Source organism: Papaver somniferum, chromosome 7 (genome assembly GCF_003573695.1).
Source record: "Papaver somniferum cultivar HN1 chromosome 7, ASM357369v1, whole genome shotgun sequence".
Classification (NCBI taxonomy): domain Eukaryota; kingdom Viridiplantae; phylum Streptophyta; class Magnoliopsida; order Ranunculales; family Papaveraceae; genus Papaver; species Papaver somniferum.
This window is the reverse complement of record NC_039364.1, coordinates 230,023,782-230,045,057: the sequence shown is the minus strand read 5'-3', so window position 1 is coordinate 230,045,057 and position 21,276 is coordinate 230,023,782. Positions and strand designations below refer to the sequence as shown.

General features: G+C 38.8%; 1 protein-coding gene and 2 long non-coding RNA genes across 3 annotated transcripts; 1 reads left to right on the top strand and 2 right to left on the bottom strand.

Moving 5' to 3' along the window:
• Positions 1-3,739: 3,739 nt before the first annotated feature.
• Positions 3,740-10,767, bottom strand: LOC113299782 (DNA primase small subunit-like). Its single transcript, XM_026548869.1, has 16 exons — positions 10,629-10,767; positions 10,321-10,372; positions 9,676-9,852; positions 9,524-9,590; positions 8,816-9,067; positions 8,532-8,585; positions 8,211-8,352; positions 7,938-8,005; positions 6,713-6,888; positions 6,338-6,406; positions 6,144-6,255; positions 5,065-5,147; positions 4,844-4,973; positions 4,374-4,575; positions 3,870-3,947; positions 3,740-3,775 (listed from the first exon to the last, which is right to left on the bottom strand). Exons 7-14 carry the CDS (start codon positions 8,288-8,290, stop codon positions 4,424-4,426), a joined length of 870 nt encoding a protein of 289 aa, XP_026404654.1. The 5' UTR covers positions 8,291-8,352; positions 8,532-8,585; positions 8,816-9,067; positions 9,524-9,590; positions 9,676-9,852; positions 10,321-10,372; positions 10,629-10,767; the 3' UTR covers positions 3,740-3,775; positions 3,870-3,947; positions 4,374-4,423.
• A 239-nt stretch (positions 10,768-11,006) lies between these two features.
• LOC113299783 lies at positions 11,007-12,246 on the top strand. Its single transcript, XR_003335187.1, has 4 exons — positions 11,007-11,112; positions 11,460-11,559; positions 11,721-11,904; positions 12,050-12,246. It is a non-coding gene; the product is annotated as an uncharacterized LOC113299783 (long non-coding RNA).
• Positions 12,247-19,930: 7,684 nt separating this feature from the next.
• Positions 19,931-21,071, bottom strand: LOC113293459. The gene is made up of 2 exons (XR_003332318.1): positions 20,708-21,071; positions 19,931-20,047 (listed from the first exon to the last, which is right to left on the bottom strand). It is a non-coding gene; the product is annotated as an uncharacterized LOC113293459 (long non-coding RNA).
• Positions 21,072-21,276: the final 205 nt, after the last annotated feature.

Below are 21,276 nucleotides of genomic sequence, written 5' to 3'. Positions count from 1 at the left end.
TTTACTAAAGTGTGGAAATGACTAACCTACCCTTAATTAACCTAATTTAATTTAAAACCAACTTAATAACCACCTATATATACCACCACCTCCTCCCACCACCGCCGCTCGCCACCATCGACCACCATCTACCACCTCCGACTACCACCCTCACCACCACCACCACCACCTATCTGTATATATATATATATAGCTTAATTTAAATCAACCACCACCACCTCCTCTGTAAGTTCGGCTAGAAATTTTGGTAAAAACTTTGTTGAAGTAGATGAACCTGATGGAAACGAAGAACAGTTCGGCTATTTCGCAATTTGTTTTTCTAGGTACAGGTTGCCGAACTTAGTTTTAATGAAGTTTTTTCTTTCATAGACAAGTTCGGTTACGTCGTAGTTTTTTTTCCTAGCCGAACTTTAATTTCGGTTACGTCACAGTTTTTTTTCCTATCCGAACTTTTAGTTCGATTACGTCGCAAAAAATATTTTCCTAGACGAACTTTTGGTTCGGTTACGTTGCAATATTTTTTCCTAGCCGAATTTTTCTCTGAAAGCAAAAACTCCATTAAAACCGAGTTCAGCTACCTGTGTCTTCAGAACCATTAGCCGAACTACACTAGCAAAAGAGTTCGGCTACCTGTTCTTCAGATTTCGTAGCCGAACTCTATTGTCATAGCCGAAATCAGTTTATAAAATTTTCATTTTTTCAAAAGTTTTGGCCAATTCAAACAAAATTAACTAACTTTGAAGTATATCTAAATATCCAAAACCCTCATTTTGAAATCAACCATCTTAAAAAAAAAAAAAAAAAAAAAAAAAAAAAAAAAAAAAAAAAAAAAAAAACCTTCTTCTTCTCAAAAGTTATTTTTCTAAAAACACTCAACTAATTAATCTTTGGGATATTTTGACTTTGGGTCACACAAAATAACCAAAATTACGTTTGGGTCACGAAAAACTTTTAATAAGAGTTTGGGCCACAATGACCGTCATTGACCGTCTTAATCACTAAGAAAGTTAGTTAAATACTGAAATGACAAAATAAATATTAGATTTTAATTTATTTACTGACAGAACCATTGAATTAACTGTTTGACACAAGTACGATACAAAATGACTACCAAGGGATGTGATTCCAAAATGATTTGGGATTTTTATGCGACATCCATTGAAACCATGGGATCTAACTGAATACCATGACCCATGGACCAGTGGAAGAACACACAAAAAAAGAACCTGCATTGGTAATTCCCTTTATGATCGGAGAAGAAGGGTCCATTCAAGAAAATCAGATCTGTGTTGGTGGTAGCTCTCTTTCTGTATACTGTAGTAGAATAGAAGCCGGAAAAAAGATGAGAATCTCAAATGGACGGAGGAGGGTATGGAGATATAAGGCCAAGCACTATGGTGCCTCTTTTCCCTATCCTATCCCTCATATGTAGGGAAAAAGCTAAAAATCCATCCACCTGATCACTCTGTAGGGAAGGGAAATCACACGGCTACTCAGTAGCCGTATGGAAGTAGATACACCTACTCAGTTGCCGTAGCATTTTACACGGTTACTGAGTTTCCGTTTCTAGTTTTTAAAGTTTTATCTTAAAACTTTCATTTTTTTTTTACTAAAACTCTTGTTTACCCATTATATCTCTTTTTTACCTCTTATACATTTTTTTTTGGTCTAAAATATCTTATTTTTCTTAGAGAAATCTATTTCTATTGGAAAAAAAAAATTGAGAAAAAGATACGGCTACTCAGTTACCATATGACACTATTTATACAGCTGCTGAGTTTCCGTATCATGTAGGGGAAGAAAAAAAGGACACCATAGTGAGGCTGTGTTCCTTATGATATCCCTTCCCTTTATTTGATGGATAGGGAAGGATACCTTGCGCCATAGTGCTTGGCCTAAAAGAAAGAAAATCCAATTCGTTTCTCCTGCTGCTTCAACTTGTCTCTCGTTCATCGCCTCCATCATCTTCGAATGATTAAGCTGTTGTTGGCTAACCATGAGATGGGGTATGGTGGTGTTATATCAGCAATTTGTGATGATTAAATGGTTCTTAGCCTTGATTTTCTACTGGTCTAATTACTCAACAGGATAGCAGCAATAGTTGGGGATTTCTGATTTGATCGAAATTAGGTCTAATCGAGTTCTCAAGACAAAGGATGTAAAGGTTTTGGGTGGTTGTTTCTACAGATATAAATTGATGATGAATGGATGTGACACGAAGTAATTTGGAGTCTGTTGATGTTTAGGGAACTTGGGTTAATTGTTAATTCGAACTTGCAGGAATTATAGGGCTACAAAAGATGTTTCTTCAACGCTCGACAACAGCACCAGTTGTCACTACCCCATTTTAAGGTATTAGCAACTTACTATAGCTGTTGCTTAACGGGGTTGCAACATGCTTCCGCCGTTGCGTAACACGGTGTCGCATTTATTAGCAACGGCAATTAGCAACGGCGCTTGCCCTAAATCTTTTATTAGCAGCAAATACATGTTGTTGCTAATTGCAGCAATACCCCTACCCGGAACTAGATACTGTTGGTTCTGGTTCTAATTTAGCAACAGAGTGCTGACGTTGCTAATTTCTTGCAACCACAACAAAAAGGGTCAAGTCTAAGTTTCTTGACCGAGTCAAAATTCATTTCCCCCACATCCCCCAAACTACAATGGCGATACAAAACTGTACTGTTGAGAATCTTCTTGAGAATCACCACTAGATAATATTATAAAAGAAAGGATGCTTCAATTGATATAAATGTACACAAGTAAACTTACTGAACCCAAAATTTTGTGACTGACAAAGAATATTCTATCTATGTTGGTGTTCATAAATGGATGGGTAACCTAGTTTGTGCCAACTGACAGGCATTGAAAAACAGGGAAAGAAAGACTAGAATATCACCAGAAGTATCACAAGACTCCGCTAGCCTAACTAATTTCCTCTGCAGATCATAGGTAGACTCAGCTGCCGTGACAATATCACCAGAGTACAGCTTTTTGACTTAAACCCAAATACCTGCATAATAACCAATTTGATGTTTCAGTATTGAGGTCACAAACAAAAGACTAAACCCTAGATTTTGTATAATCTGAAAAGACAAGTCACAACCATGTGAAGCAAATATCAACAGAAGTGAACTGAAATGGAGTTGTATGTAAAAGCAAATCAACACAAAATAGAAAAGAAAGACTACAAATAACTGAACAAGGACAAAATAAAAGCTACAGGATGCCTCTGCCGAACCAAATATTCCTTAGCCATGAGCTCTAACCACTACCAATAGACTGCATACTTTCTAAATGGACAAGTATATAACTATATACACGGTCTAAATGGACAAGTACATACGTAAACATGGAAGACTCTTGGAGATCCATAACTACTCTTGTACCTCAATTCTGTAACATTTAAGTCATTTGGATTTTTCCTCTTTTGAAGCTTATGTAGTGTAGGAATAGAATGCAGTCTTCTGTTTGTTTCCAAAGAGGGTGCTAAGAGTTTTCCACGTCAGTTAAGTGCATTCACATCTAAACTTAATAGAAAAACTATGGGGCTATGATAATTATAGTTACAGTTTTTCACGCTCTACTAAATCCAGGGGCGAGAAATAACATCTTAAATCAGCTTCAGCCAAAAGTGAGAGACAAGACACCGAGAATTGTCGACTTAATGGACTTCTGACTACAAACAAAAAGCAGTATGAATTATATAACCAGGTCATTACCTCCAACATCACAGTACAAGTGATATAACATCCTTAGCCTCATCCATGGGCAGCTGTGAAACACGAGACCAAAGTAAGAAATTGGGTCCAAAAGAAGGAATGGTAGCTACGATTATATTGCTCAAGTAAAACGCAGAGTTAAATTACCTTATTCCAGAATGCTCCCATGAAATCCCCAATCTTTTTTTTTTTTTGGCACGAAAAATCTCTGATCTTAGTAGAGTCCTAAACAATAAATCAGAACCGAAATTAAAGAAGGTCACAAATTTCGCTAGTCAATTTACAGAGATCTCTTATGAGGCTAACTGAGGCCACTTCACCTGAGCAAAGGTAAAAAGGCCTCAGAATTTTAGCTTGGTTCTGACACACCCTATGTCCCTTTTCATAGGGACTTTAATACGTATCATGGGGTGATTAAATTTTTTAACAAAACTCATCTTGGACGCAAATATGCAATAACTATAATCACCTTTAAAACTTACTAGCTACAAGACTTTCCCCACTACAAGGGTCTTAAAACTCTGAACTAATAGACTTATATACTATTCCAAAAACAACATTTCACGGGTTGATTTTTGAAATACAACCACTGATCAAAATATACATGAAGATAAAGCAGATACATCGCAAATACATACAACAAAAACTTACCAAGTTCTTCCAGGTTTTCGCATATATTCTGGAGTCTTGGTGGTGTACAATCAGAACCCATGGACTAGTTCAGCTTTAGAAGAACCCACACTTTGATCCAAAATTCGCAGAAGTGGGACTGTTATAAAATCCTTTACACTGAGGGGTGGTTGAAGTAAGCTGTGATGGCCTTCAACTTGCCATTTAAGAAATTTTTCTCCACCTGTCACCAAAAGGCACCTTAATTGATTCTGAATAACAAATAGGAACTAGAGACTAAAAGAAGTTGATGGTTTCAATATATTCTGATCACCAGCAACATTCCCTACTTAAAAGGATAGTGGCTATCAAAAAAGATCTCACTCTAAACACAATTTGATACAGATATACGTTGTCAGACTATAATGTTTGGCATGTTCTCCTGCTTACATACAACTATGAAGCCGTAACAAAATGACTATATCATCAAGAAAATTGCGAAAAGTTAATACCTGTAGAGACCAAGGTGGATGAGTAGCTAACACTGATCCGGTTAATAAAGACTTGAAAAAAGACCAACAAGTGAGTGATCAAGACCAAAGGACCCTCTAAGAAAACTTTCTCACAGCCACTTTGGCTTCCCTGAAAGTATGAATAAGTTTAGGAAGATCCCATGAAATGTATCAATTTCTAAGAGAATAAGTTTACACGTGATACTATAGTTGTATACCACCTTATATACATGAAAACAGTCTGCGATAGCTGCTCTCTGTGCATTGTTCAACCTGCAGGGGGGATACATAGCATATACAAACCCTTTGAATAAAGGCGAAGTTTGTATACAATTAAATGCTAAATAAATTTAAGCCACCTTCTTGCTCGTGCATCGCAAACCCAACAATGAACACCACACGGAACACTATATACCCAGAGAATGTGAGTAAAGCTAAAATTCTCTGAGACACAGATGTTATAAGCAAAAAAAAGAAGTGTAAGGTCTTCATTTAGGAATCAAATTCGAAAAAGGAGCACGACATATGAGATCAGCAGAAGAAATATAATGATCCTGCTCAGTTACTAAATGGCTAGATTAGGTTTCCAATTATGATCAAGGTATTCTGCGTTATACACGGACACCTGACCAGGCATTACAGCTTTAAAAAACCTACACTTAGTAGACTGATAATTGCATATAGTATGATGCGTAAACAGGGTTTAGAGAACACACATGCATCAGTAGCGATACCACAATATCAAAATTATGTAAGGGGCCAGACAGCAGTAACTTCAGAACTGGTTGTATGATAACTTTTATCGACAAAATATAGTGCAATTATATAGAATAGCTAACACTGATTGGGAACTTTGCAAAGGATCGAAGTAACAGGTATTTGTTTTATCCTACTTGTACCACCATGTGCCAAAAAAATTGCTGTGTATCTCCTATTGCGAACTTACAGAAAGGAAAAAAAGATGTAAGTTTTCCTGTTTGCCAGGGTAAAAGAAAAAGTACAATAACTAGGGCACCACATGAAGAAATTTTCAATTAGCTAAAATGCTTATCGGTTGGAAAGTTCCACTCGAATGAGAAACGTACAACTGCCAAGAACATGATTAGGCTGGATGGTAGTGCGCCATCCAATTAGGTCATTATCTGAATTAGGATACTTAAGAAATAGGACCCCGCAATGAAGGGACTTCGAACCCAAAGAGTTCAAATCTCCATGTTCACTCAACAACACTGACCATGGGGCTGCTCTTCGTAGTTCGTAGATTTAAAATTCAATAAATAGCTAATGCAGGAACTCTTACCTCTGAGTGCAGAATCAATCACTTTAATAGCAATTGTCATTAGTGGCCAGCACTTTTTGCAAATATTAGCACCCGAGCAGCAATACCGAACATCGTCATAATCTGACATATCCTGCGATGAAATGCAGTTTAAACATTCAAGGCACTGGTTCTGAATAATGTTTATTTAGAAGCAAAGAAGCTCAACAACTTACAATATTGAAAACTAACTCCTCCACCGGAGTGAATGCATTTTCACCAGAATACGCATTACGCTTAGCAGGCTGTTGAAAATGTTTAAGTTAAAAACGCAATCTTCCAGGATATTTTCACAAGTTAATTGGTTAATAAAGAACATAAACGAACAGTTTTTCAATCGAGTGTTGGAAGGAATTCTATTTCTTTTAATAGAAACTAGTCCACAAAGAAGACTAACATGCCTACATATAGACAGCTCACAGCTGCACACATACAAAGAGGTCCTAGGAAAATAGTCACTAGATATATTTCTGGAGATCATGCTTCGGGCACTACGTTTCAAAGTAGTCATTTTACATGCTAAAACCCAAGAGAAGGAAATTAAATCATACATCTACATTGTGTACAGCACTGATATCAATTTTAAACGGGCACTCCCTTTTGGTGGAGCTTTCCATCTGAGCAGCATTGTTGAACGATTGATAACGCAAATATACGTCATTTCCCAAAATGAATGAGAATTCTCTTCGCCCAAAGTAAGATAAGTCACAAGCTGGATGCTTCCGATCTAAACCCATATCAAAACAAAACAAAAATCATATAAAAATGAAGAAGCACTTGCAATACTATATAATAAAATGCCATATAAGTATTTTATTAATAAGATTCCCATTACCATTTCTGATGGGAGTATGAGAAATTGAAGTGGGATTTCTGATGCTTGAAAATCAATATAGGCGATATCAAGACACTCCAGTTGAGTCACACATACTTAGAGATGGTTACACAAATAATTCACTGTGAATAGTTCAACAGAATACAACCAAAAGCCTCGGTCTATCGGATCGATGTCTGAAGAAGACTATCTAAAGATTCCTAAGATGAGCAAGTTATCAACCATTCCCAGCCACCCGTTGCTGCTTCTAAAACTTTATCCAAATTTTTGACTATCTGGGGTTCTAGTTAGTGATCCAGTAATCATCATAAACTGATGGTTAAATTCATTTTTTCAAGCACTTCAACCTGCAATGCATCTCTTGTCCTAGCAAACCATACAAGACTGGTCTAATTTCTGACATCAAACAAATGGACGTTATAATTCTACTAGTCAGCCTAACCCTAGAAATAAGGCAATGCTGTGCTCCAAATTATCTAGTATGTACCAACCAAGACACCAATCATTAGGAACTAGGACATACAGAAAAAAATCTGGACATAATACTTTTCTTTGGTGTGTCTCAATATAAACGATGGCACCTTAGTGTCTCGGTACTGTGCGCATCAAGTAAATCACATAAAAATACACAGGGAAAATACAAATGGACACTATGATACAACAAAAGAAGATATTTTTCTTTGGTGTATTTCAATATAACGATGTCGCATTAGTGTCCGTCTATAGAATTATCCCAGATGCTCATTAATATGTCAGCTATGGTTGGTCTCTGGTGTGTTCTTTTAATACAAGTTTGTGTTGTCAGCAAATAGCATATCTGTTGCCAAGCAAGGTCAGTTTATTTCTAACCTTGGATGTATTTGTAGGAGAACATGCCAGGTTGTTCAAGATATTCATGCTCGGCATGATATTCTGAGAGGCTCCATAATCTTTGGTATTACCTGAATCTTCACCTATGCTTTCTGACATTGCTTGAACCATTGAATGATACCCAGAAGAGACCACTGAACTACACACGTGGAAGCCATGAAACAGTCAGCACCAAAGCATTATCAACAAATTGAACTAACCAATGAAAACACATAAAAATAGACTACATCCATGAAAGACAAACCTACCAACAAGATAAGATAAACTTGATTCAACTTAAGAAATATAGTTCAACATCGAATAAATTCTGTCCTAAAAGCTAATTTGGTGGTTCTAGTTTGTACCTGTTGTGCCAATGTTTTACAATAAACATCTTCTGATTCTCTGGCAAATTAATGACACGACCTCCTGCCTCACCATACATGAAAGGGCTTCTTTACTATATAAGCACACAAAACCACTTCTCAGTTGATGCGCCATGTTGACCTGGTGAGTAAAATCCAATGGAAACTTCAGCATGAGAAGGAAATGAATGAAGTAAAATAAAGTAAACCATAAATATTAACAGAGAATAGAAGTTCTCACAGAAGATAATTAAACAAAGAATAAAAGTAAAATAAAGTAGGACATCCATTTAGATATATCAGCATAAGTCAAACTTATACCTTCAATGTTCTTCTGATCTTCAAAGTACTTCAGTTCTTCAACCTTGACAAACCCTAAAATGGAAATAATAAAATCGTATTAGATTCACATATGAAACCCTAAACCGAAAGAAGAAATTAAAAAACTGAAATCGAAAAAAACAGATTCACAAATGAAACCCTAAAATCGATAAACTGAAATCAAAATCCCTAAAATGAAAAAATAGATTCACAGTTGATTTTACTTGTATTGCACTGGTAAACATTAAGACCTAGGAATCGAACTTTTGATTCAAAAAATTTACATAAACTATTCTACGGCTTCAACAGAGACTGGATTGTTGACTGTCATCCACTGTGGTATGAATTAACTGTCAAAGTCATTGGGTGATGACACGGGTGACCTGAGTTCGGAACTTGTCAGCATAAAAAAAAATCAACTGTCAAAATCGAGCAAGGGTTGTTGACTGCCATCTGTTTTGGTATCATCCACTGCTGAAGTCAAGATTGCTCGATGACTCTAAGGCTGTGAGGAACATTCTCCATGGCTTAAATATCTGAAAGAATGACAGAAATGTAAGGTAACAATTAGATGAGTAGACAAATCATCCCCTGACTAATCAAATCTTATGATCAGCTACTACTACACGATCATGCAGCCACTTCATAATCTGTGCAAGCAACATTTAATAGAAAAGACGCATTCAAGTTCTTAATAGCATCCAAAAGGGCAAGACAACAAATTAACCAAAAATAATTCACATAACAATTAATGGGGCGAAGAAGAGGGGTCAAGATCTTTTTTGTCCCATCAGCATCCTTCAATTGAGGTTTCCTATTTGTAGCCCATACAGTAAATTCTGTGGAATACATAAACGATGATCACTAAATTCAATCTCTAAAAGCTATTCTAACACCTATCTGTTTTTCACTTTTGATTTGTTCGACCTACACTTCCATTGAAATAAGTATCTATAAAAACACATTTCATAAAATTCTAAAATGGTAGTTACCTTCAAACTATTTTCTCTTTCAACTTAACATTTGGGCAGGGTGGGACTTGCAAGATAATCTCGCAACCTGCAAAATGATATAAAAGTATCAATTTAAAGTGGATACTTGTAAGCAGCAAGTAGGTTATTCAACTGCAAAATAAAAAAATTACATGTTGGTTTGCATGTTCATAAACACCATTTTTTCAGCCAAGATCACCTCATTCTGTTGTAATATTTAACTTCCTTCAACCACATGTGAGGCCCATCATGGGTTCTTTGAGATGAGCATTTAGTCTATTTGTGCCCGGTTAGTCCAAAACATCTTTGCTATCATTTTTCCCTGCAAACTAAAATATAGACTGATCACTGATATACTCATTATGGTTGCATTCGTAAGTAAGCAACAAATGACGTAGGTTATAGTTCCTGTAGTTAACTGCAAACATTGAGAACTTTGCACGTAGGTTTAGTTTGCATCTTATTACATTACTAAATTTACGCAACACGTAACTTAATCATACCAACTGATTTACTAACCCATATCCTATAGTTTAATGTATCCCTTTTGGGTGTCAATCTCTGCTCAACTAAGCTAAATATCAAGTCAATAATATAACATGGTATAAAACTTGTATGCAGAGTAAAAATATCAAATTCAAGTAATTCGGCATGCCAAAATTCTGCACTACCTACCAAAGATTTTTATGCATTTACGCGAAGAGTTGTGGCTAGAGTGCACAATACTCAGAAAGAGTCAAAGACATATCCATGACCTACTATGAAGTACTCAAATAAGAATGTCATTAAACCCTCACCTGAACTTCTCAACCCAATGCAAATTCCATAACCACCTACTCGCTTCAATAGCTATAAAGCACAATTGAAAATGATATCAGTCGTTAATCAAAGTAAGAACCAAATGAAAACTGAGCATTACTTTCTATTAGGAATTTAAACAAAAAAATTATAAGTATGGATAAATAATAATTAAACATAAACCCCTAACTAAAAATTAGTGGATTTGAGTTTCTTGGTTTCAACTGAAATTCAACTCACACCCAAAATCAGTCTTCAACTTGATTAAAAAAAAATAGTACTAAGATGTACAAAGAATCAAAAATACCTGTAATCATAATACCAAACATCATGGCGGTGTTGATGGTGGTGGTGGACGACTCACTTAAGAGAGGAGGAGGGCGGTGGTGGTGATTCAATTTGAATGAGTAGGGTGGTAGTGGTGATTCAACAGTAACCGAAGCAGGTGGAAGAGGGTGGTGGCGGTGATGTAATTAGTGTCTCAAACAAATTCGATGCGGAGTGTTTGATTCAATCGATTCGATTGAGATTCCAAAATTTCGGGGTGGCTCACCAAAATTTGTGTCGGACGAGGACCCGGGACGTGAATAACATTTGGGACCTAAAAATCAAGCCCATGGACCTGCCATTAAAAAACCTATTATATATATTTTAGGGCAAAACGATGGTGGTTCTGCGTGACCGACTGGTAGTTCTTCATCCAACTCCAAAAGGTTGCGTTCGAAGGATGAGTCTGATCCTTCACTTGGTGGCTCTAGGCGTTTGCGATTTAGTGGTCGTGTGCCCATGCGGTAACTCTATTTAATTAATTTTTCCAACGATTATCTAATCGATCTGGGCTGGGGATTTGAAATCCCTAATTAAGTTATAGCGATTTTTGGGGGTATTTTGAAGCCCCTGTTTGCTATGGGGTTTTGAAATTGAAATCCCTAATCGAGTTATAAATTGTTGGAGTTTTTTTTATTTAAAGTATGATTCTGAGTGTCTTGGTGAAAGCTTGTTATGAACATAGGGCAATTAGGGTTGTGATTCACGAAGAGAGTCTTAAACTTAGACATGGTTAACTGGTTATTGGCACATCTCTTCAGCGCAAACTCAATTGAATGCTTTTGATTTGCTCAATCTTTGGCAATTTCAGGCCTGAACCCAAACCCAGAAAGGGGTGCTCAACAAAATGCCGTCATGATGGAGTAAGGCCCTATGCAACAGATGCCATAAGTGCCTACAACGAAGCATCAGTCAGTTTTCTTCCGAATCTATATTTATATTGCTTTTTCTTGAAATCAATCACCATTTTTGTTGGATTCCCTCGATCTTTCTATTTTGTTCTGCTTTTTTTTTTTTCTTTTTTTTTCTGATCGATAATATTTTGTTCCGTTGCTTGGCCTAAAATTCACAGGGCACAAAATATGAGCTGGTGGAGCCTGGTTTTCTTACATCTGTGTTACTTAAGTCATTTTATTATTCACCGCATCGACTTCACGGCTAAAAAGACTGATGTTGCTGATGCTCCAGAGGAGATGTTTTTTTGCTGAACTAACAACACACGTTGCCAATCAATGGGGCCAAAAAACTTAATATAGGTTTGTATTTTACATGTAGATATGGTTCGTGTGGTTTCATTAGCCTCTTACTGCTACAGTTAAGTGCATTGTTTTTCCTGCTAACTGATTGTTTGTGAATCGGGGATCATTATTTGACTACTTGTACTGTCAATTCGTCCTGCAGGAGATGAAAACTATGGCTGCCGTTATTGCGTAACAAACAATGTTCGGCATCCTAGTGGTGGAGGATTCATGACTGGCCGCGCGTGATGAATAAAAACTTTATCTATGGCTTGTCGACAGTGAACCTTTTGTGAACATAACTGTGTATTGAAATTAACTTGGAGTCTTACTATGTATGACGCAAGCATAGTTGCCTTTTGATATATGTGCTCTGAATGAAGTGTGGCCTCTGTGGTTGTGAACACGTAAATCACGAAGGCATCTATATGTTCACTAACAATGTTTGCATTCTAGGTACATACTCGCACTGATAATACGATTGCATTGATTTCTTGGCTCAAAACCTTCGGGTTTATCATAGCCTCATCTAATAATATCGTGAGAGGCGTTTACGCAGGGGAAGATAAAGAAAACGAAGTATAAAAGTAAAATTTATGGAACGTTCGGCGAATATAAAGTGCTGGAATGTAAATAAGACTGGGATTTACGTGGTTCAGCACTAAGGCCTACATCCACGGGTTTATTGTTTCACTATGTACTTGATGATTACAGAGATAGTCGAATGACTTTGGAGTTTACATAGATCTGTGTATTGTAAAGGACAAACTTACACTCACAATTCTTCTCTCTCTCCTTCTCTCCCTGGTTTTTCCGATCCCCTCACTCTTGGTGGAGAGGGGGTATTTATAGGGTTAGAGTGTGTGACCCATTTCTGAGGGCCGTTGGAACCTTATCTTCTTGTGCTTTGTGTCCATCACGCGGAGGTCTTCGTTCATTGCTTGATCACGCAGAGTCATCCTCGTTCGTTCCACGAGATGATCGACACGTACACTGCTCAGAGTGTTTAATGCGGGTGGTTGAGGCGCCTGCTCGTGTCAGACAAGTGTCTTCTGCCCCTGTCACGTCCATGTCAGTCGACCTTTTCTTCACCGTTGATCTTGGCTTCTTTTGGGGATGAGATAAAGTAACTCTTCGGGAGTTATTTGGTGCTCCGCAGTACATCGTGTTTTTGATAATCTCTTATCTTCTGCCCTTGGATTTGTTCGAGCAAAGATCCGACGTCCACGGGATGGGCTTCTTGGCTGTGGGCGTGTGTCATCATGTTTTGATGGCTTGGTCCGCATGCTCTCCACGTGTCTTCCTACATACACATGTTTGATGGTGAAATATGTACACACAATTTGCCCCTTTTCTTTGGGCTTGAGTGTTTAGTGGAAGCATTGAAGAAAACAGACGTTACATATTCTTCATCTCTCCTAATAACTTCTCCTAGATACTTGGGCACGTTTCTCACTCGTGCATTAACTGCTCCTTTAATGAGCACGTTTCTCATTCCTCCATTAACTTCCTTCTCTTTCTTTCGAGTATATTAAGGAGAGGAGAAAAATTAATTTTATTCTCCTTGAAAATTAATTTCATTCTCCCTGTCAGTCTTCATTCTTTGTTCTTCAACCATTAAATTCTCTCTGCCCTAGCATTAATCACGCTCGTTTCTTCTTTGTTTCTGGTTTGTTGTCTTCTTTTGGGATTTTGTTTGTGGTGGTAAGGTTTCTTTTCTTTGTCTCTGTTGTTTTAAGTTGTGTTTATTGTGCTGAAACAAAATTTTCTGCTGCTGTCATACCTTGTTTGTGATGAAGAACACCTTTTGATGTATGTATGCCACCTTTTGATGTACGTATGCTAGTTTTCTTCTCAAGTCGAGGAGGCCATTGTTGCACTTGTATTGATTGAACTTTTAAGCTTAGGGTTTTAGGGTTTTAGGGTGTACATGTATGTATGCTAGTTTTGGGGTTTCTGGGGTTTGTTGAAATGAACTGGTAATTTTGTTGTTTTTGATCTTTGTTGATGCCCTCGTGTTTGCTTCTAACTTGTTTTTGTTGTTCCTCTTCGCAGCCATGTCTGACCGTACGCGGCTTCCATATAAAGCTCCGGCTTCTAGTCTACCGAAATCCCCTCCACGTAGAGAGTCTGATAGATATCCACCTGGGGGAGATTTCTCTAAATTGTCTCAAATGGATCCCCGCGGTAATAAAGTTTCATCTTCTTCTGGGATGAGGGCCTCTCCTCCTAGGAAAGGGGATCCATCGAAGAGTCCTTCCGGGTCTCGAAACGCTGCCGGTCGTGCTGCTTCTTGCCCTCGTGATGACTCGGGGTGTACGCAGACACGTCCTCGCGGTGGCCCCTATGAGGTTGCCTCGGTGATACGCAGCGTTTCGGTCAGCAAGAAGAAAGTTACGTTCAAGCACATTGACCTTGAAGTTTTCAAGGAAAAGCATGAGCTTCAAGCCTTCGAGGTTCGTTTCTATGCCCCTGAGGATGATATTACTTACGAGCTCATCTCGAAGTATCAGTTTGATGAGTTTCACCTGCTGACTACGGTTGGAGCCTTCGAGGCGGGTCTTATGCTGCCGTTGTACAAGTCTGGTGATTCCTTTTATTACGATGTGCTGGCTGGTCGTGAAGGCTCTTCCACCAATACTCACAGTCGTTCCGTGTCGCAACTATAGGGGAATTATCTCCGTGCACTGAGGGAATGTTATCTTCGGAGTAAGGGGAAGACGACGATGACATGTTACGTTCCAAATCCCGCTGAGAGGGAGTGGTATACCCCTGAAAACTTCAACAACTCCTTTGGAGATTATGTCAATAGTAGGAACCGTAAAATGTGGAGTGTTAGCCTTCGAAACCTTGCTGCTCCTCGGGGCGAAATTCGTCTGTTAAGTGAGGTGAGCGATGCCAAACTGAAATATGTTCCGGGCACCGAGGGGTCGAGTCAACGGAAACTTTTTCCCGCACGCAAAAGGATCAAACGTGACCATGATTACGAGTGGCACGCCACTGTTATTGAAATTGTTGGTCCTTGGGCGTATAGTTGGATTCCCGGTCCGCGCGGTTGGCGTCCTTCTGAGAGTAGCAGGCCTCGTGAATCTCCTCCTGCTCGTTATGGAGATTTCTGTCCCTGGCGTTTAAACTTCGAAGGCATGAACTTTCCTTATGCTTTCGACGTCGTTGAAGGAGATGAGGAGGAAGGTTCTGGTGCTATACTTCCACCGAAGAGTGTCACTACTGCCAAGGTGTCGAAAAAGAAGAAGATTGGGCCCAAGCAGTCTTTTACCATTGTGACGGGTGAGGCTGAGGTTCATGAAGAAGTTACCAGTCCGGTGGACGAAGAGTTTGCCAAGGATGAGGAAATCTCTGATGGGGAAGAGTGCACTAATACTTCCCCTCCTAATGTCGAGGAATAGATTGGTGTGGGTTGTGATGGTGTTGAAGTGAGAAATAATACCGCGGTGGCTGACGGAAGTGTTATCGCGGACATGTCTGCTCCTGCTGGTGAGGCTGCGGAAACTCTCCCCACCATTTCTCAAGAGTTCTCCTTTGACAGGATTTATTCCGCGGGGGAACTCTTTGACGATGCCCTCGATTTTCCCGAAGGCTTTTCTTTGCTCTCCCCCAATGATGATTGGGATGTGCTCGGGGGTTCTGGTAAGAGAGACGCTGCTGTTCAGGATGAGGGCGCGGATGATCGCAATGCGCATGTTAATGCCGAAACTTGTGCCGATGGGGCAATATCAGCAAAGGGGAAGTCTGTGGTTGACTCGCCTTCCGAGGATTAACACAACATGGGATTTGACGCATTCGATGAATGATTTCATCAATCATTGCAGAGATATACCATGGAGCTTCCTTTGGAGTTTTAATGAAATGCACGAGATTTTCCGAGTCCGTCTCAAATATTATTTTAGTCCAATTTATTTCATTTGCTGCTCTGGTTGCTATCACTGCGGCCCATGTTTCCGTCGTTAGCGTTGTGATTATACCTAAAGGTTGTGCAATAGCCAAAACTGTGTGCGCGCTTGAGTTCATGCATATGAATCCTGCTCCCGCTATTCCCGGGTTGCCTCTAGATGCACCATCAGTATTTATTTTAAACCAGTCTGATGTTGGGATACTCCAACCCACTTGAACGGCTGTAGAAGATTTTGTTATCTTTGTTGTCAATCTGCAAAGAAGCTCCCCGGGGAGTACTGGAGGGGATGTCAATTTTTCCCATTCAAATTCATGTTGTTGTGCGAAATATTTTGCCAGGATGTCGTCATGGGTGGAGTGCGTCGGATTGAATACGAGCTCATTTCTGGTTGTCCATATAGACCACAAGAAGAGAAAACAACAGGAGGTGATAAAAGAGGTATTACCTCGAGTTTGCAGTGATTGAGAAATGGTTGTTTGGTGGTTTATGGTAATTGGTTGGTGGTTACCTTGGGGTTGGTTTGTTGATATGCAGTTAGAAAGGGTGGTCCAAGTGGACAGGGCTACTGGACAATGAATCAGCATATGATTGGCTGTTTCAGGCTCAGAGCTGCAACGGGGGCATAGGTTGGAAGTGGAGAGATTGATATGATGGAGTAGAGAGAAGGTTGGCAAACCTTCATTTATACCTTTCCACAAGAAAAGATTTATTTTTGGAGGACACGGTAAGGTCCATAAGAATTTTTTGTTTGGAAGGGGTTGAGGGTGAGGTTTTGGGAGAGAGCTGTTTTCTTGTTGGATTAGACAGTTGTACCCGGATGCTGTGGTGTATTTACCAGATTTAGAGTAGGGCCAAATAATTTTGTCCGAAAGGTGGATATTTATAATATGTTGGATAGCAGTGTTGGGTGGGATATTTAGCTGATCGTGATTCCAGTTATGGGAGATGAGATCGATTAATTATGCGACATATTGAATAGGGTCGCATTAGAATGGATCAAGTTTTTGAAAGTGAGGTATCCAATTAGCTTGGATAGGGGTATCTAAACCATTTCCTATTTGGTGAAATATATGATTTTTGACAGTAGGTATGAGAGATGCCATTTGTTTCCATTGAGGGCTTGCAGTACTGGGTATTGAAATTATACCTTGCAATATAGGCTGATGGTGGAGGTATTTCTCGTTAATGAGGCTTGAGCAAATGGAATGTGGCTGGTCTTGAATGTTCCAAATTTTTTCATGAAAAGAGATTTATTGTGATGAGTACTCTTCCTAACGCCCAACCCTCCCTCCGTTATTGGCTTGTTTAGCTTGTTCCATCCTAATGGGTGAAGTTTTCGGACAGAAGAATCGTGACCCCAGAAAATATTCCTAGTGATCGATCAATTTGTTTGTGAACATGGGTTGGGAAAAGTTGTGTTTGCATGAGGATATTTGAGGTTGGTGTTAAAGAGGTTTTTATTAGGACTAGTCTTCCTGCAAGGGTAAGGCATTTTTTTATCCATCCTTGAGTTTTGCGTGCCAAACGCTGGAGTAGTGGTTCGAAGATGTGACGTGAGGTCCTCCCGTGTTTGAATTGAACTCCTAAGTATATAGGCGGGATTGATGTGGTTGGCATGTAGAAGAAATGGTGAAGAGTATCTATGTGTTGTTGTTGTAGCCTTGGGGGTGAATGAAGGTTGATTTTGCTGCATTGATAATTCGACCAGCTGAAGAGTCGTATGATTGAAGAATTCTCTGAAGGTGGTTGTTACTTTCCTGGGTAGCTATGTATGTGACGAGCAAATCATCTGCATACATTAGGTGTAGGATGTGAGGTGCCTTTTTTGATATCCGGATTCCTTGAGCCAGTTTTTTTGCCTCTAGTTTGGCAAGATTTGTCGATATAATTTCCGCACATATAATGAATATGTAGGAAGATATGGGATCACCTTGTCTAATGTCTCTAGTAGGAGTAATGAATCCATAGGGTGTACCATCGATGTTGATTGAGTAAGTTACTGATTTGATACAAAGCATGATATATTCCACAAATATTGATGGAAAACCTAGTTTTGTAAAAGCTTTTTTGATGAATCCCCAGTCCAGGCTATCGTAAGATTTTTGGATATCAAGTTTGAGAGTTATTTTGGGGTTTTTAGTGGTTTTTGATGTTTTGATGTGATGAAATAGCTCACTGGAAATTGTGATGTTATCATGTATGAACTCTTAGGGACGAAGGCACTTTGATATGGACTTATTAAGAATGGAAGGAGAGGGCGTAAACGATTGACATGATTTTTGAGATGATTTTGTAGCTGACATTTCAGAGGCTTATAGGTCTGAATTGGGATGGTTTTGTTGGGTTGTCAACTTTCAGAATTAGTGTAATGTTTGTATGATTCATGAGAGGGTGGATGCTTAAATTATCGAAAAAACATCGAACCGTAGAAATTAATTGAATATGGGTGGTGTCCAGAAAACTTTAAAAAACTTACTGGTGTATCCACCTAGACCAGGAGCACTTTCAGAGTTGATGGAGAAAACGCTTGCTTGATTTCCTTCACTGTTACGGCTGCCGAGAGTTGGTCACATTATGAAGGTGTCAATCGTGAAGATATTTCTTCAAAGGGTTCGTCGTCCAGAGTTGTGTTTGGGGCTGAATATTGAGTGGTGAAATGATCGAGGATGATCTGGATCACTTGATCCTTATCACTGACCCAGTTGTTTTGATGATCCTGTAGTTGCTTTATGTTGTTGCGACTTCGGTGTATGGTTGCCTTGGTATGAAAGAAGGTTGTATTATTGTCTCCTGATTGGAGCCATTGAATTCTGGACCCTTGCTGCCAGTATGTTGCATGGCATTGAAGTAAAGTTAGGTGATGATTGCGCATCTCCTTCTCGCGATTTATCCAAAAATTTAGTTCTTCTTCGATGTGAATAGAACATTGATGTTGGGCCATCTTAATTTGTGTTGTTGAATTGCGAATTAATTTTGGAAGATGTCCAAAAGTGCCCTTGTTCTAGTCCATTAGTGTTTGTCCTGTTGTGATTAACCTGAGTTGAAGATCCAGGGAAGAGTCTGAGTCGCTTTGTTGTGTCCATGCGGATTTGATGATTTGCTTGAGTTGTGGATGTATCAGCCATAGATGCTCGAACTTGTAATTTTTTTGGCCTTGCCAGTCAATTGCTTTGGTGTGTAGCAGGATGGGTGCGTGATCCGATGCAATCCGTGGAAGGTGGGTGACTCCAGCATGAGGGTTCGATGTGCGCCAGTGTTGGGTTGCAATGTCTCTATCAAGTCTTTCCATGATGTTGTCTTGACCCTATTAGTTGTTTGTCCACGTAAATGGATCTCCTCTAAATCCTAGATGGATGAAACCCATTTGATCTATCATTGTTAGGAACGGTTGAATCTGACTATATGTGACTTGTCTGCCGTCTTTTTTCTCTGATTGGTCCATTATGACATTAAAATCTCTTATCAGGAGCCAAGGAGTTGAGTTGTTAGGATTTGGTAAGATTGTTGCGAAATCTTGCCAAAAATATGTTCTTGCATGTGGATGAGGAGGACCGTAGATGCCTGTGCAAATCCATGGTTGTGTCGGAGCTGGTGGAGTAATAATGACGTGAATGTAACTTTGAGACTGGAGTAAAACCCGAATGTTTAGGTTGTTCCACATAAGACATAGTCCACCTTTACGACCTACTTTGGGAACGGAGGTTAGGTTTTGGAATTGAAGTGATCTAGCTAGATTTGACATATGTCGGTCATTTTCTAAAGTTTCTGAAAGGAATAGGATCTCGGGTTTGTGCAATGATACTAGATCTTGTAGATGTTGTATTGAAGTTTGATTGTTGATGCGTTGGCAATCCAGGCTAGAATGTTCATATTGGGCTTAGAATGACTTTGTGCTTGGTTGAGCGTTTTGGATGAGTTGAATTAGAAGGGACAAATTGCGATAAGCCTTTTTAGGATTGTATGTTAATTGCTGATGTATGTATTTGGGCTCGTGCGCTCTTGGACCATCGTCAAGATTTATGTGTGGTTTAGGATGGTGGGAAAGGGGTTAAAAAAGACGAAAAAAACGACAACTTACGGGGACTCATAAAATGGAAGCACGCAAACAAATTGACACACTATGAAAACCAATACAATTAAAGATGATATCATTTTTATTTATTTATTCATTTTTTTGAAAAAGGAGATCATATAAGAATTCTAAAACATCAACCTCGGCTAAATAAGACTTCAAATCATGCATGCCTCCTGTTTACAAAATTTACAAGAATACAGGGAAATCAATTAAATATTCAACAAATTATTCAAATAGAAATCACCAACCGTCACCCACAAGCATTAAAAGGAAGACTCGTCTGAAATGTTCCATCCTATGAACTAACGTCACCAGTTACATCATCCTTGGAGTTTTCCATTTTTTATGATCATATTTTTTATTGTTATTTTTTCTTCATTGTTAAAAAATTGAACTAGCTTGAGAAAACAGCAAGCTACAGCGTTGCCGGAATTTCGCAACACCAGAACCATGAAACAGAACAACACCAACAGATCTACTTCAACTCTACCAATCAATTCCATCTAAACCACAATGGAATTCCAGAAGCACTATTATCAATCAATTCCATGATAAAACACAATGGAATTTCAACAAAAGAAGTTGAAAATAAAGATACGATAACATGACACCATAATGAACACAGGGATGGACAGACTGATAAGGAAAATATGAACAAATTCAAGAATTAAGAAATTAAGAGACAAACAGAGACAAAAAAAACAAAGGCATGCAATTATGAAACAAATTGAGGATAACCGACCAAATAGAATGGAAATATAGATCTACAACAGAAGAACACTTATCTATGAGAATGAATAAAAAGATAAACAGATAGAAAGCATGACCCTTACCTTAATTATAAAGAGAACCCCAAAACTACAAGTCTACAATTTCCCACCATCTTCGTCACCAAACACACTCTACCTGACTTTTCTTTTCCTTTTCATGAGCGCCGGGAAATATGCTAGCCCCGACAACTATTGACTACTCAGATCTCATGGTATTACTAGCTATATCTAGTTCTAAATTCGACTTTATTTCTTGGTATCTCACTGGAGGATTAGTTAGTACTTAGTTAAAAAGCTCTTCCTTATTATAAGAGTATATTAATAAGCCTCATTTCTTTGGTGTTCTGATCTAACTTGATACTAAAGTGTGTACCGTGAAGAGATTGTTATCTCTCTCCCTACATAAATTATCTGTTATCATCAGCGTGTCAGACTCGGCCGACAGCAATATTTCTTCTCCCAGACCTGTCACCAACTTGCAGTCTCCAGCTCCTGCTTCCGAAGCTACACAGTTGTCTTTTTTGCAGCCGACAACGTCTATGCCAGAGTCTACTACATTACCTTCACCTATGCACCTGCCAGAATCTAGTCATGTGTCTACTACGGTGTCTAATTCAGCTCTAAATGAGCCT

Coding starts and splice junctions, on each gene's coding strand:
- LOC113299782 (XM_026548869.1), bottom strand. CDS start 8,290: ATGTATGGTGAGGCAGGAGGTCGTGTCATTAATTTGCCAGAGAATCAG. Junction 6,889..7,937: donor AAGCATAGGTGAAGATTCAG/GTAATACCAAAG, acceptor ATATGGGTTTAG/ATCGGAAGCATCCAGCTTGT. Junction 5,148..6,143: donor GATTGATTCTGCACTCAGAG/GTAAGAGTTCCT, acceptor CTTTATTCAAAG/GGTTTGTATATGCTATGTAT.